This window comes from Haemaphysalis longicornis, unplaced genomic scaffold (genome assembly GCF_048455015.1).
Source record: "Haemaphysalis longicornis isolate Haplotype H1 unplaced genomic scaffold, Haemaphysalis longicornis Haplotype H1 scaffold_5, whole genome shotgun sequence".
NCBI classification, from domain to species: Eukaryota; Metazoa; Arthropoda; class Arachnida; order Ixodida; family Ixodidae; genus Haemaphysalis; species Haemaphysalis longicornis.
The window spans coordinates 27648154-27663774 of record NW_027526385.1 but is presented as its reverse complement, the minus strand read 5'-3'; the positions used below and the strand labels follow the sequence as shown (position 1 = coordinate 27663774).

Genomic DNA, 15621 nt, shown 5'->3' with positions numbered 1-15621 from the left:
ATGTATTTTCAAAGCTGACGGCAGTTGCAAACTGCTTGGAACAGCCACACTTTTCGTGCGAACGCTGGCTCCTATGGCGTAGACCAGCAGTACCGGCGGCTGATAGGAACGCAGCTTGATGAATGTCACAAATTCAGGCCAGAGTAACTTCTCGAAAGGTAATCAGTATCTTTCTTTAGGAGCACAGAACTTTTCTTGATATTAAAAACTACAAGCGCCGAAACTTTTACAAATAGTGTTTAAAGAAGTTCGCATCCTGCTGTAGTTGGCAGCAAATGGCAAACCTACTCCACAAACCTCCTCGACTCTACGTCTGCTTTTTATTTAAACGCACCGTTTTATTTCGTACAAAACCAGTTTTTGGTCACTAATTTTCGTGTTCACCATGTAATTTGTAAACGGCGATTCAGACAGTAAAGGCACATTCCCACTGGCGATGCGCCTCGTCGCGCGACGAAAAGCGACGTCGCAAAGCGACGAGCCGGCCGTCGCTTTTCGGCGTTTTGCGACGGCGGAGCCGATCGCTCTCGGTCCGAATTCCCTCGTCGCGCGACGGCCCCGCAAAACCGGTAAGCCAATCATGGCCGCGGAGTAGGCTGACGTAGCCGGAAACGAAACGTTTCTTTACATCCGGTATGCAAACGCTGCAGGCGGGCGGGCGAGGACGAGCCGCCGCCTCCACGGCCGCTGGCTCGCTCGGCCAGGCCGCCAGGCGCTTGGCCCGCTATCGCTGTACCCGCCGAGTCGGGCCGGCAAGCAACTTCCCGTGTGCATCGGTTCTTTGGTCAGTGGCTTCAGCGTACGCGTGCACTAATCAACGAATAGCGTGGAACTCATCAGTGTGGAGAAGCGTGTATGGATTGTAAAAGCAAGTAATCATCGTATAGAGCTAGGTGGACAGCGAGACGGTAGGTTGACTTGCAGCCTCATCGCTCTATCGGCGACTGGTAAACACGCGTAAAGTTCGGTGGCGTCAGAACTTTGCGCCTGTGAAAAGAAGCGACATTTGTGGGCCGTGATGCGGGTGTTGTGGCGTGAAAGCAAGCGTGTGCATTTCTTCGTGCAATAATATGTTGAAAAGAGCCTTCTTGAGTTTGTTATTTTCTGCTCCTCCCGCAACCCGCAAATGTTTTCGGCATTGCTCCAGGTTAGTAGCATGTGTTTTAGTTTGATTTCTACCTGCTTTTGTCGCGTAACATCATTTTCTTTAACTGCGAATGGTTGACGCACCAACGAGGTCGTACAAGTCGGGAAGCAGCTGCGTTCAGTCGCATCATCGCTCATCGCAAGTGCGAACACCACCTCAAGGCCTCATCGCGCGACGCGCGCCGTCGCGCGACGAGACAAATCGCCAGTGGAAATGTGCCTTAAGAGTTTTTTTTTTTTTTTTTTTTAAACTCAATTTGCGCAGCCATAGGCCCGTTTCGATCCCACAAAATCCGGTTCCAGAACTACCCGTCATTCCCATCAAAGCGTGAGCGCCGCCTCAGAGTTCGCGTTGACACTAGCGCCAATTTCCACTCTAGTTATTTTGTATGAAACTCTATGGTTGCGGTGACAGTTGTTGAAGTGTACGGTTGCATCCCCGGTGTAACAGTATCGTGCTTGCTAGCAAGAAGTATGTGTAACCTGAAAATTTTATGAAATCCAGATTTGTCAAAGAAGTGAGATTGGGGAATGAAATGAAAAATTTGTTACGTCACAAATTTCACAGAAACTCACCTTTGTTGTACACGGCATTGTGTTGTCAATTAGCAGAGCATGTAGTCGAACCTCGAGTTGCTGCTTGCTGCTCATTTAATTGACTTGTAAATTGTACAAAATATTTGTTGGGACTGCAGGAGTCACAAGATTACTGTTCTAACTGCTGGTGACCAAATAACTCACCGCTCCACACTGTTTATTCCATGTGAATGGAGATCTAGGTTGTTAAATTCTCATTCAAGCCACCCAACTACTGCTACATTGAAGTACCAGCGTAGCTACATTGATCACAGAGTGAACCAGCTTTGTGCTGTGCCTGGCAATACAATTTTAGGGCCGGAAAGCTGTATAAGCCTATGTAGTAGAACCACTGGGGCTTGTTTTCCTCGTCAAAGCAGCGAAAGAAGAAACTTGAGGGGGCTTCAGCAAAGGTAGCATTTGAGCCCCTCCTCATCCTCCTTTCTGTTGTTGGTGTTGTTCGTCTGCTATTGGCAAGTCAGGTGATTGGCCAAGCATCGGTTGTTATAGAAAAAAGAATTCTTATCTAATTACGGTCATCATTAGCATCATCATCAGCCTGTCTACGCACACTGCAGGGCAAAGGCCTCTCCCATTATTCTCCAATTATTCTGGTCCTATGCTAACTGCGACCAATTTATTCCAGCCAACTTCTCGATCTCATCTGCCCACCTAACTTTCTGCCGCCCCCTGCAACACTTGTCTTCTCTATAGGGATCCACTCTGTTACCCTCAATGACCAAGGGTTATCTTGCCTTTGCATTACATGCCCTGCTCATGTCCATTTCTTCTTCTTAATCTCTACTAATATGTCCTTAACACTTAGCGTTTGTTCCCTGACCCACTCCACAATGTTACACCTATCATTTCATTTCATTTCATTTATTTACTTTCAGGGCCCGAGGGTATTACAGAAAGGAGTGGGGTTTGAGAACAAAAAATGTGCAAACAACACATTGAAAGCACTTGTTGTTGGGTGATGACTTTGAAGTTATTTACGTCCGTGATGGAGGCGATGGCAGCGAGAAGGTGGTTCCAGTCCCTGCTAGTTCGTAGAATGAAAGAGTCATGATAAAGGTTAGTTCGACTAGATGGCACACCAACTTTTAAACCATGATCCAAACGGGACGAAATATAGGACGGGTTTGTGAAAAGCTGTTCTTTAAAAATGGGGTTGTGATGAAAGATTTTGTGAAAGAGTGAAAGCCGTGAACACTTACGACGCAATGACAGATCAGGCAAGTTTAGTGACTTCTTCATTGCAGTTACGCTAGAATGGCTAGAATAGTTAGAAAATACGAAATGAGCTGTGCGGTTTTGAATCGATTCGAGGGCGAGGATGAGAGTATGTTTGGAAGGATCCCAGATGGCGCATGCATATTCTAATTTCGGACGTACTAGTGTTTTGTAAAGAGTTAGTTTCAATGATGAAGGTGCAGATGAAAAATTATGACGTAAATATCCGAGCATGCGATTAGAATTGTTAGTTATATAGTCAACATGCACCTGCCAAGACAGATTATTTGTGATATGAAGACCGAGGTATTTGTATGAATCGACGTGTGAGAAAGAAGCACCATGAAAACTATACGTGCACGTGTTAGCAGTATTATCACGACGCTAAATTCGCATGTATTTGCATTTCGTCACGTTAAAGGGACACTGAAGTGATATGTAAACATTGCGGGATTACTTGCGCAAATTGTAGTCCGGAGTCCCCAGACCATGTTTCGACCACCCTGGGCGCGTTTACGCGATTTTATTTAGTAGAAAAATTAATTCGAAAATGCTGTCCTCCTCTCTTTACGCTCGCCCATTTTTTGCGGCGTTTTCGTGTGACGTCGAGAGGAGCCGAGCGCAATTGGCTGCGCGACTGCACGGCTCCCCGGCCTTCAGACAGTCAGTCGGCCCAGCGTTTCGTCCGCCGGCCGCCGACGGGTCGTCGCAATTCGTTCGCTCAGTTGAAACGAAGCCAGGACACGTTTGTGAATGGTAGAATGTGCCTTTCTTTACTTTGTTAGTTTGTACACTGTATCTAGCTCCAAGTCAAGGTCGCTTCACTCAAGCGCTGTACAAGCGCACACGCGACGCTTCGCTGACTGGTACGCCAGTAGGAAAATATAAGGCCTCTTGAAGGCGGGAGAAGAGTCAGCGAAGTCAATATAGGTACTAAGGAAATAAAATCAACTGATATTTTTACCGTACAGCGTAAAACTAGGGTGCGGGAAGCACTTTTTTGCGCTGGGCGAACAAGCACAGCGGTCAGCAGCACGACTACGCATCTGCGAACGCTTTTCCGTCTACGAAATGCAATTGCTAGACGTGAGCTATTGTGGAAACTCGGGCGACGCTTACTGCACGAGCGCAATACAACAAATAGTCACCTAAGCTGCTTGAAATGCCAAAACTAAATAAAAGTGTAAACTGGTTGTACAATATATACCCTATTTTACCAAGGCCAGCCGAGCTCGCTTCGTGGCCGAGTTGTTTGGGGCGCCAGATATGCCACCGGAAGTATTTTGCAAGTCAGGAGTTCGAATCCCCGCGGGTACGTTCTTTTTTTTTTCTGTAAGTTAACTTTTTTGTTTTCCGCCGATGTTTTCTATATTGAGTTCACCTTTTTTGTGGGCCGCAACGTTCATGGCTACACGAACGAGTTCACAAAACGCGCTCAGGCTGGCACTGGCGCGCTAGCGAGTTCTCGTTGGCGTGCTGTTGCCATAAGCACCGACTGCTTGCAGGCAGTGGGCACAGGCCAGAATGAACAGACCCTTGGCCTGGCGCGAACACGCTTTTTACGATACAGGCATGAGGGAGGCAAGCTCCAAATATGGGGGAAAAGCGCATGACATTTGGGCGTCTGCGGGTACGCGGAGGGCGTTCATGCACTGCGTAGGTTTCGGCTAGTGAATGCTACGATTCCAAGCCGTCCTAGGAGGCTTATCTTTATGCATTTTTACAGCTGACAACATGGCAGAAGCGCGGTACGATGATTACTGAGTTATTGAGAATGCCAATCCAACAACGCCACCGGTTGTGTTTTACAGAACCGAAACCGAAACTTGTTTGGTTGCTCACCTTGGGCATCGTCCAATCACGGTGCCCGCTCCTCCTAACGTCACAGCTTTAGTTGGTGCGGCCGCCGCAAACCGCGCATGGTAGTTTTTCTTCTTTGGCGCTTTGTAAAATAATTACCGATATGTCAATCGTAAAAACGATGAAAAGTGTGCTAATTTGAGCCAGTCTACACAGTGCAAGCAAAAACGGGAGCTTGACAAATTCACTTCAGTGTCCCTTTAAGTTGCATGAGCCATTTATTGCACCAATCGAATAGGTTGTTAAGATCGGTTTGAAGTTTCAAGATGTCAGCTGGGGTAGAAATTACACAATCATCAGCGAAGAGTTTAATGGTTGAAAAAGTGATGCAGTCGGGAAGATCGTTAATGTAAATAAGAAAGAGCAATGGCCCCAGCACTGACCCTTGAGGTACGCCAGACGTTACAGCACAGGAGGGGGATAAACAGTCACTAGCGGTTACGTACTGGGTTCGGTTAGAAAGAAAGTCTTTATTCCATTGCTCGCCGAGTTGTCCTCAATTACGGTACTTGAGGAAAATTATTTAGGGGGATTTGAAAGGTGTTTTTCTGCCTTAAGTGGGGAAGTGAGGAAAGGAAAGGACGCAGAAATAAATATTTTAAAGAAATTCCATAAGGTGCCACAGGAAAAAGGTCGAATTACGTTGTAAACTTATTTGATTTTTCAATGAATCATAGGAGGGCAAAGCAAACCTCTTACTTTTCTTTTTCTACTTCTTCTTCTGCTTCTTCATCTTCCTCCTCCTCATCCTCCTCCATCTAACCAGATGCAGGAAAGGTAAAAAAGGTTTGCTAGCTCAGCCTCTGCTCCCACCGAAGGCCACGTGCTCTGATGCCCTTCCCCCTTGTGGTGGTGCAGGTGTCCCTGCTGCTGCGTCAGCTTGCAGATATGCTGAGCCTTCCGTGCGTCGAGGACCTGTGCCTCGGCTACGGCAAGGACCTCATCCAGGACCTGTGCGAGAAGAACCGCCCACACACCAAGGCCGCCGCACAGTGGGACGCCCTCCGGGAGCTGGTCACCCTCGCCGGTAAGCCGCTTGGCCTTCCTCATTGTTACCAGTGAAATGCCCACAAGGCTCCGCAGGCGGTGGTACCACCTGGGTGGTGCCACCGTCACCCATGATGGTATTCTTCTTCATGGTACCACTTCTTTATGGTACCACCTTCATGGTAATACTTTGTAGGCGGCCGATGAGGCGGTGCGGCAGGGCCTACATTTATTTAGAGTTGCGTGGGGAAGACAACATGGGCCGAGAATCAGGGAGAGCAACCTGTGGAGTGCGGCCGAGCAGCGCAGAGGCCATGATGTTCTGTGGCGCGTGGCTCGTCCTGCGTGTCGTGGCCACGCGCTGCTGATGCTGGCGGCAGCGGCCAATGATGATGATGGTGGCTCTTGCTCTCGATGACGAAGTGGCCGCTACAACTTCTTCATGGTACCACTTCTTCATTGTACCACTTCATTGTACCTTCCTGGCACCATAAAGAGCCTTCAGTTCTTCATGGTACCAGGAAGATACCATGAAGAACTCTTCGTGGTTCCACCCAGTAATACCATGAAGAACCTTAAGTTCTTCATGGTACCACTGGGTGGTACCTACCACTTTATGGTACCTTCATAGTACCATGGAGAACGTTTAGTTTTTCATGGTACCACTGCGTGGTACGATGAAGAACTGACTGCTTGTTGGGTTGTATTCAACTGGTCTGGTACGCTCGCCGATAACTCGGCCTTGGTCGGTGCACTGCTACCGGTATACCTGCGACGCCCTGCAGATGGTAACAGGTAAGTGCAGTGGTAGTGGTGGTGGTAGTACCTGGGCTGGTATGTAACCACAGATTGTGCAGTTTCAGCCCGCCATGAAGTGCCAACTTCTTGTTAGGTTGTGTGTACCTGGTCTGGTACACGCAGTCTCAAGCAGTTTGAACTGGAACGTTTGACAGACGGGTGAAAAATACTTTTTGCATGGCCCAAATGCACTAAGTTTATGTAACAGTGAAGTGAAGAATGCAGACTAGAGTGGGATTGTAACAATCTAGCTCACATACTTTATCTAGTGTGCGCTACACAGAATGTGTGTGTATTGGTATTGTGAGACCTTCATTCCTTACATTGCCCTCAAGATGCTGTATTGAGGTACTAAAGTCTAAAACCCAAGGGTCGTCTGATCGCTTACAGACTGCGACACCATTGACGACCATACAGCTTTTGGAAACATTGCTACTTCCAGACTGGTTAGATTTGCCAGGGCTCACTCGGTGCTCCTCTCATTCTTTCTTTCTTTTCTTTTCTTCTTTTTTTTCGTTTTTGTAGCTAGACATAATTTCCTATAGAGCGAAATGAGCAGTAAAAAAAAATCACCATCCCTCTATAATGAAAGTTCAGAGAAGTGCAAAAGCTTCCTCACATCAAAAGTGCGTTCAGCCTTCACTGAAAGTGCTACCAATTGATCATCAAACCTTCGAAGGCCGAAATTGCAAACAAAGAATGAAGCCATTCGATAATTTTTTGTGCATTAATTAAACACACCTACGAACGATTTGAATGTATACTGATACACGGCTTACGAGATGAGGGTGTACTATTGTTCTCCTTCTTGATTGATGCGTGTATTGTCTTATCTAGAAGTGTTCCTTATTCGCGATTTTCAAGTAACTGTTTTGGTGCAATGGAAGCCTGGTTTCACACACACACCGTGCATCCAAAGATCTTATCAAGTTTTTTTGGTCCTACACCGGTCTATAGGGAAATGTGTCGTACTTTTTCGACAGGACGCCACCGGCCCCACTACGAAAGCGATCGCTTTAAAAACAAAAGCAAACCCAACCTGTCGCAGGTGCGCAGAGCGGCGACCTGGTGCCCTCGCTGGTGGCGCTGCTCAACGCGGTGCAGCGTCGGCCCGAGTGGCAGCCCCAGGCGGCCACAGTGCTGCACCAGGCCCTGTCCGAGGGCCGCAAGATGCCCCCGCAGTGCACTGGGGCCACCCTGCAGGCGCTGCTTCCGCTGCTGACGGCCGCAGGGCGCCCCTGCGTGCCCACGCGCACCGCGGGGCTGCGCTGCCTCCTGCAGCTCATTGAGTGCATACCCTCCCTGCAGGTAAGGCCTTTTTCTTTTCTCGCAAATTTCACATTTAACCCTTACATTGCATTTCTGATGGCTGCATTAGGATGCAGCCGTCAGAAAAATTTGTAACTACCTGTGTATGCTTTTGATAACAAATTTTACTTAAAAACAAACCATAAACAACTCGATCTCATAAGTAGTTCCTTACATGCGAACGACTGCATATCTCGGCAGCTAGTGCGTAGCACACCTTGTGGTATTTGTTTTTGTGGGTTTTTTTGTTTTTTGTTTTTGGGGTTGTTCCCATCTGGTTTTTGGTGACGCATGCGTGGTCTGGTGACTGGGAGGTTACATGTTCTTCGTGTTTCGTAATTAAACTTCAGTTGTGAGTAAGCGCTCGTCCTGTGTTACTTTCGTTTGTGTTGCGTTTTTCCAGTGTTGTGCTTTTTGAAGGTTTCGACACGTAGTTAGTAAATCAGGTTATGTCCTAATCGTAAACACGCCATCGTAAACGTTACCGCCGTTTCTTAACCATTGCCACAATAGAAAACACACACACATTATTGCGATCTGTAGCCCTTATATATTAAGGTAACAGCTTCAGTTTTGCTTTGACAAACGTTTAAACTTGACAGACAACGTAGCACGAAGAACTCCTCCTTGATGCGCCGTAGAACGCCGAGGGGTTCATCTTGCTGTCTTGTTTTGGTAAAGCATTGGTGGATGCTAAAGGCACGGCATTCATGAGATGGCAGCACCGTTCCGTAGAGCGGAATGCGGGCTGAGCGGTTCAAGTGGGGATGACTACCATTGTAGCTCACAAAAATGCTCTTAAAAGTCGCGTGCACAGGGGATCCTCGATTTACCAGTCCTGGACGGTCCGCAGGCAGTCTGAGGACTGCCTTCAGACCGAAGGTCCCATAAGAATACATAGAAAGATCGAGCGCCGGATCGCGTCTCGGGCAGTCCGCGGACGATCCGGGACTGATAATCGAAGACGCCCACAATTGTACACACCATGTCAGAAAGGTTTAATAAGCTCCAAAAGGGTTGATAAGCAAATGTCTCTCTTCCCCTCCTCCTTCAGGTGAGCGGGGAGGTGGTGACGGCCGTGCTCTCGCTGCTGGAGGACCGCCAGCCGCAGGTGCGGGTGCTCGCCTGCCGCGCGGTGGCCGGCTGCGTGCCAGAGCAGCTGGCCGTGCGGGGGCTGGCCCAGCGGCTGGAGGACGACTCGCGGCAGGTGCGCGTGGCCGCCGCCCGCGCTCTCGAGAACCTCGCCCTGGACGGCTTGGAGGCGGCCCTGGACGCGCTGGCCCTGCACGCCACAACCTCGGCCAACGGGGGCGACGAGGAGGACGCCGCGGCCGGAGGCAGGAACAGCGCTGCCTCCAACTGCCCCGGTGAGGAGGAAGAGTGCGACTAGAACGGGACTGTGCTGTGTTCGTCGCGGGGCGGGCATTTGAAGTGCAGAGCACTGTAGGGGCTCGCATTGTCGTCGTAACTCGTTCGATGTACCCAAGTAGATCCACACGGCGTTCCGTCGTCACAACGTAACCCCAGCCACCCCAGCAGAAAGAAAAAAGTGGAGTGGCGTCTGGCGAAAGTGTGAGGGGGAGGGCGTCATCTCCCAGTGCATCGCCACAGCTCGATAAGTCAGACTGCCTCCCCTTACACTTTCGGCATGCACCACCGCCTCCTCCATTTGTGGCTCATCCGAACGACATTTGCGCAGGTGGTTCAAACACGATTTGCAGCAACCTGCTCACCAGCAGCGGCAAACACGCTGCGAGATAACGGCAGAGTAGCGCATGCCACCATGCATTCACTGATCACGCAATCACTTCTTGAGACGCTGCAGATGTGCGCCGTGACTGAGAAGGCTGCACTTTGTGCTGCACACAAATTTCACATCATGTGATTTCTTCTTTTTATTTCAAAGCATGATACAGTCGAACCCCGCTACAACGAAATTGAAGCGGAAATTTCGTTGAAGTGAGTTTTGTTGTACCGGGATTCAACTGTAGTAATTTTTATGTAATGGAAAAAAAAATAAAGACAAAATGAGTGCCATGGCAAGATTTGACCTCCCCTTGCAATTTTTCTGGATTTAAGCCACTGCTGTGGAAATAATATGAAAGGAACTAGCCTTAAATGACCTTCAGCTTGTCTCTATCACATGTGCAAGTTGCACCACTAACTGCACAAGTGTATGGTGATATCATTACAAGGTGTGGAAAAGATGGCATTCCATTGGAACGTGATGTTCATACAAGCTGCAAGTCTGGGCAAAAACTGCAACAGTATTACAGCAAAGCTGTATACTTGTACCCCCCAACCTTTTCATCTCTGTGGGCAATAACGCCAAGGCCTAAGACACCAAGCGCATGCGTCAGGCTAATGAGGAATACAGCATAGAGCTCAGAATTCGCTTAAAAGGAAACCACGAAACAAGCATCGAAACCGCGTTATGGATGATAATGTGCCTCTGAACAGTGAAACCCCCCCCACCATGTGTTCCTGGTAAAGATAATGTTTGCAGATTATCTTTGAAGGCTAGGCAGGACTAGTGTAAATAAATAAAGCAGTTCTTGCCCAAGACGACGAGCGCATTCGTCAGGCTAGGCAGGACCCGTCGCCAGAGAAGCCGATCGCAGTGTCAGTAGATAAGGTATCAGAGTGCCGCCACAGAGGCACGCCAGTCAGCAGCGGCGGCCATTTTGGCGTTTATCAGCGTTGTGAAAGGGCCACATCTATGGCCTCGCCGCTCATGTCGACCGGTTCGTTTATTAACTACACTACCAAAGGTGGAGCAAAACGACATCTTCGGACATACTTCTGCTGCTGAAATGCTATTACACGCATTATCTGAGTCTCATTTGGAACAACATCAGTCGCGTGCAGCCGCGGAGCAGGGATTAAAAGCTAAGCCGACCAGAGTTGGCCGACTAAAACGCACAAACAACAAAATGGCGGCATCCATGAACCGTCGCAGTGTAAACTAATGTCACGTAATGCAAACTGATCAGTGATCATGGCGGCAGCATGGAACAGTGGGAGAAAAGAGTGGTGTTACTCTGTACCCTTATCTAGCGACGCGAGCCGAGTGCTACCAACAAGCCCGCCCAGACGATGAGAAACATTTCATACCCTCCTCCATCACCGTTTGTAGTGGTTCACAACAGCTATGCTGGTCATCACTTTCGCAGGGCAGGATGGCGACCAATTTTTTTATAAACTAAGTCAATGTTTGTAGACCAATATTCACTGCTACCTAGACCAACCATAATGGCTTACTTTGTTGTAAGTCCTGTGCACTATGGTGGTTGGTATTTATTTCTGCCAATTTTTTTCTTTTTTGCAGAGGCGTTCAGCCATTTCTCGGACACAAGCTCACAGCTGGAACTGGAAGATGGTGTCCTTGGCTGAGCCCCTGACCTAGTCCGCTCGCCATCCCAGCTCATATTATCTTGCGTTCCTCCATCGTTCACCCATCCACCCACTAGCATCAAAATGTCGGGGAGGAAATGAGTCCACTCAATGTACTTACTAAGTCATCCTGAGACGTGCCAACAGAAACCCGCTTTTATTTTCCTACCCTCGTACTCAACCGAGCAAATGTACATGCTGTGGTGTGCGAGCAACACAGATTGGTGCTTCTTCGCTTTGTCGTATCTTGTCTAGCGCTTTGTGTAGTGTGGAAATCAACTCTCGAACCTTTCTCCGCAGTGTGTGTTCGATTCTAGAGATAGTATGCTACGAGAAATAAAAAGAAATGGATGTCCATGGGTGGATGTCCTGCGGACATGCGAAAAATGTATATCCTTTGTACATTCGTTGCTGGATGTTCAGTGTATGTACACAAATGTATACATCTTAACATGGACGTACATTGGCCGCCCAAACTTGGCATTGGATGTTCGGCTGTTTTTCGGATGTCCCACGGACGTCCGTGGTTTCTGGGGCAGGACTAACTCGACCAACTTTTTTTTTTTTTTTTGCAATCGCAATGTGTTGTGCGCATTGCTAGAACCAGTGCAAACCAAACTCCATTTGAACAATTTAACTGTGTGAACTTTTAGAAATGTTTCCGCAATCTTATTTGACAGTTGGAGGAAACACTGGTTTTATGCTTTAGTATGCTACAAGAAATAAACGTCCCTACTTCTATTTATTTAGCTCTAGCGCAAAACGTTGAGATTTTGACGTAATGTACAAAGACGGAGGTGACGAGAGCTACATTGTGTGGAAAGTTGAAGTGGGAGTGAATCAAGTAGATGGGAATTAACAAAGGTTAAATTGAACGTTAATTCTCATTCACTCAATTCTCATTCTATTAACTGTCGTTTTGTGGCAGCGTTTAAAGAGTTTATCAGCCTCCCTTATGAGGGTAAATTTGTGTGAAAGGTTTATGCTGGGATGTTCCTTCGGAAATACAGCAATTGTTTTAAAGGAGCCATGAAGAGAAAACACAAGTTTGATTCATTCGAAAGATTGCCTCATTAGAACCATAACGACACCACTTATAACGCAAACTTCGCTCAAATAAGCTACATAATTAGGAAAAAAGGAAATGACCATGCGACCCACCAGCTCATTTTCCGCAACAGAACCTGTGATGTCACTTGGGAATGCTCTGCGATTGGCGGAGGCCGGCAAAAGCAAACGCATGTTAGGCAGGGCTTACAGTTTGCATAGCGAGGTAAATGCCCGTGAAACATACTGCACATTCTTTTTATGACAAAGAACGGTGGAGTAAACGGTTGAAGGTCCGAACGAACTCGCAAGCGTGTGCGCCAATGCATACGAAACTAGCGCCGGCCGATCTCGACATCTCGCCGTCGCGCAGACGAATTTTCGGGTTCGAGGCTCTTCGGGGTCAACGAACCGTTCCAGCACGCACAGCCGCGACCTTGCTTCGTATCGTAATCCCTTCACAGGTGGTTGGCCGTCATATCGCCAACCAGCAAAGGTAAAAATAGAAACGAGGGGAGTAAGGAACAGCAAGAAGCGACGAGAGAGTGCCAGTCGTCGCGTAAATTTCGAATGGTGTTGGCTTGCTGCTGTCGTTACGAGCTCGTTTCCAGTTTACAACCACTGAAAACTTCAGTTTGTTCGAGTACTTTCAAACGGCTTTCCATACACGACACCGGCCAACTGGCATAAGTGATACTGCTACTGAAATTGAACTATTATTAATTGTAATCAAAATACGGCACATACGTACCAGTCTATATTCGTCTGTCGCGACAGGGCTGACGAGGCAGCGGTGCCGACGGCTGGGCGTTCGTCTGTCGTGGCTATCGCGGAATGGTCGCTTTCTCGTCCACCGCGTATCCCACAATTCTTGCCGCTCGTGCACTTAGAAGCATTGAGCGTTTTTGTGGTGTGAGGTTGTTAAATGCAAGCCCGAGCTCCTCGGCGAGAGTTTTGTTCTCCGGATCAGGCGATTCCATGACTAGGGCTGCGGGTGCACTAGGTTTTACTAGTATTTTTAAAATGGCCGCCGTCTCGATCGACTCCCGCGTGTGGGTGCTATATGGAGTCGACATACTAAGTATCTGTTTCATGGACCGGCTCTATGACGCCATTGTACACGTCACAGAATGTTCAATTTTAGCGGGAGATTTAAAATTTTGGCTTAAATTGCCTTATTTCTCAGTGAATAAAGCATCATTTGCTTCCGGGAAAGCGCTTGGGGTACTATGAAACACCTAATCTTTCGAATAAAACAAACTTTTGTTTTCTCTTCATGGCTCCTTTAAGTGCAATGACACCGTTGTACGTGTTCAATGCGTGTTTGTTGCAAACATTTAGTCCCCCCCCCCACCCTTCTCTAGCAATTGAGTCTCTTTGTCCAGTCATTTACTGCAGTGTTGATCAAGTGCGCTGTACCAGGACAGCGTGCAATAAAATGCCGGCAATAAAAGACAAGTGGTAAACGGCTATCGACGCCTGTCCTTTCTCGTGCCACCAGTGTTGAGCAAGTGCCAACAGGCTCAAAAAACTGCACTGGTTTTGCACTGAAACTGCACTCGTTTTGGTGTATAGATTTATTGCACCCACAGCAAGAATTGGCCCTGCGAATCGCAACCACTTCCATCCTGTTGTCTGAATTCAGCATTTTCCTCTGAAATTGATTACCTCATAATCAGGGTGTCGAACCGAAAAAAATACCGGTTCGGTTACGGTTCGGGTGAAAATTTCGTTCCGGTTCGACAAAATCACGTATCGAACCGGTTTAGCGAACTGGTTCGGGAGCTTGAACCGGTTCGCAAACCGGTTCGATGAGTTGAATTATCACTGAAATTAGAAAAAAAAACATTTACTAGTTTAAAACGACCGTCAAATCAAAACACAAACTAACATTCAAAATGCTGCTGCTCCCCAAGGGCAGTGGCGCAATTGCAAAGGAAACTTTAAACAATTAGGAGATATTAGAAAAACACATGAAGTGGCGACGATTTACCACCTTCTTTATTGCTCAGACTTTATGTTGTCCTAGCAACTATTCATAAAGCCAACGCCAAGAGATATGATGGTGGGATATATTTTCTGTCCTTTCCTTTTTTGTTTAAATCGCAATTGTTGCTATGCAATCGCCCATCACGCTAACCTTGAAGCCTTAAATTTAGTCCTGCGTACTGGCGTGTTCAAATACCAGCGCTTAATACCAATGACGCACATTTTTTATATTTGTAACAAAACAGAAAAATCCTACAACAGGCACATAAATACTACCAATGAATTAGAATATTTGGTCACCCTGAATAATTTGTTAGCTGTCACCTTATCGAATGTGTTAGCCACACTTTTGTTAAAAGTAAGCTATAGTTAACGCTCAGTCACTGCATTATTGCTCTGACCACTGCAATTCCTTGTGCGATACCGAAAGTGTGCATTACAATCAGTATGTCATCGTACCACCTGAACCCCTCCCATCATTCCGTGTGCTACATTGTGGAATCTTATAACAGATAATGCGGTTACAAAATGAAAGGGAAATTTGACACGTGGAGCATGAGATGGGACTTTTTGGGTAGACGCTCTTTAAAGGAGCCATGAAGACAAAATACAAGTTGGGTTTATTAAAAAGACTGCTTAGTCCCGATAACAATGATACGAATATCATCGCAATCTTCGAACAAATAACGGAGATATTAAAGAAAACGTGTAAAGCAGTCGCGACCCCCTAGCCAATTTCCCGCAACTTTTCTATGACGTCACGGAACCTTGTTTGCGCGATTAGCGGCCGCCTAACTGCCCTGTCGGGATGACAAATGACTGGACGTCTCTAATGGGGCCTCTAGTTCCATTTGACCGCATCACTTGAAAGCTAACGTGCAGTTAACGCACTGAAAATTATGTTTTATTGTTGGCCCGTATGACGTCATTCTAGCTCATAACACGTCACTGTGGCGCAAAATTTGAAAGTTTTTAAATACTTCTTGCTTTTTCTTCGTTAAGAAACATCTTTTGGGGCTGTAATTGAGCTGAGTGAGATACTGAATCATAGTTCTTTCAAATTACACGAAGTTGTATTTTCTCTTCATGGCTCCTTTAATTCGTCCACAGCGGTACTCCCCTCCGGAACAAGTAGCAGTAGAAGCAATGTAGCGAGTTGGGCAAACGGCTTAGCCACTGAGCAGCTCCTGCGGTCGGTCACACTTGTCAAGTATTAATAATTTGCAGGTGTCTGACCTTTTAAACAAATTATGAAATGCAAAAAGTTTGCACACATCAGGT

The 15621-nt window shown here is 47.3% G+C and overlaps 1 protein-coding gene across 1 annotated transcript in view; it reads left to right on the top strand.

The window, feature by feature from the left end:
• Positions 1-11869, top strand: part of LOC144137994 (dynein axonemal assembly factor 5-like) — a 29164-nt gene extending 17295 nt beyond the window's left edge. Inside the window, exons 7-10 of the mRNA XM_077670027.1 lie at positions 5677-5845; positions 7652-7911; positions 8966-9278; positions 11240-11869. Coding sequence (XP_077526153.1) covers positions 5677-5845; positions 7652-7911; positions 8966-9278; positions 11240-11304 — 807 coding nt within the window. The 3' untranslated portion in view covers positions 11305-11869. The remainder of the gene's footprint in view (positions 1-5676; positions 5846-7651; positions 7912-8965; positions 9279-11239) is intronic.
• The last annotated feature ends 3752 nt before the right edge of the window (positions 11870-15621 follow it).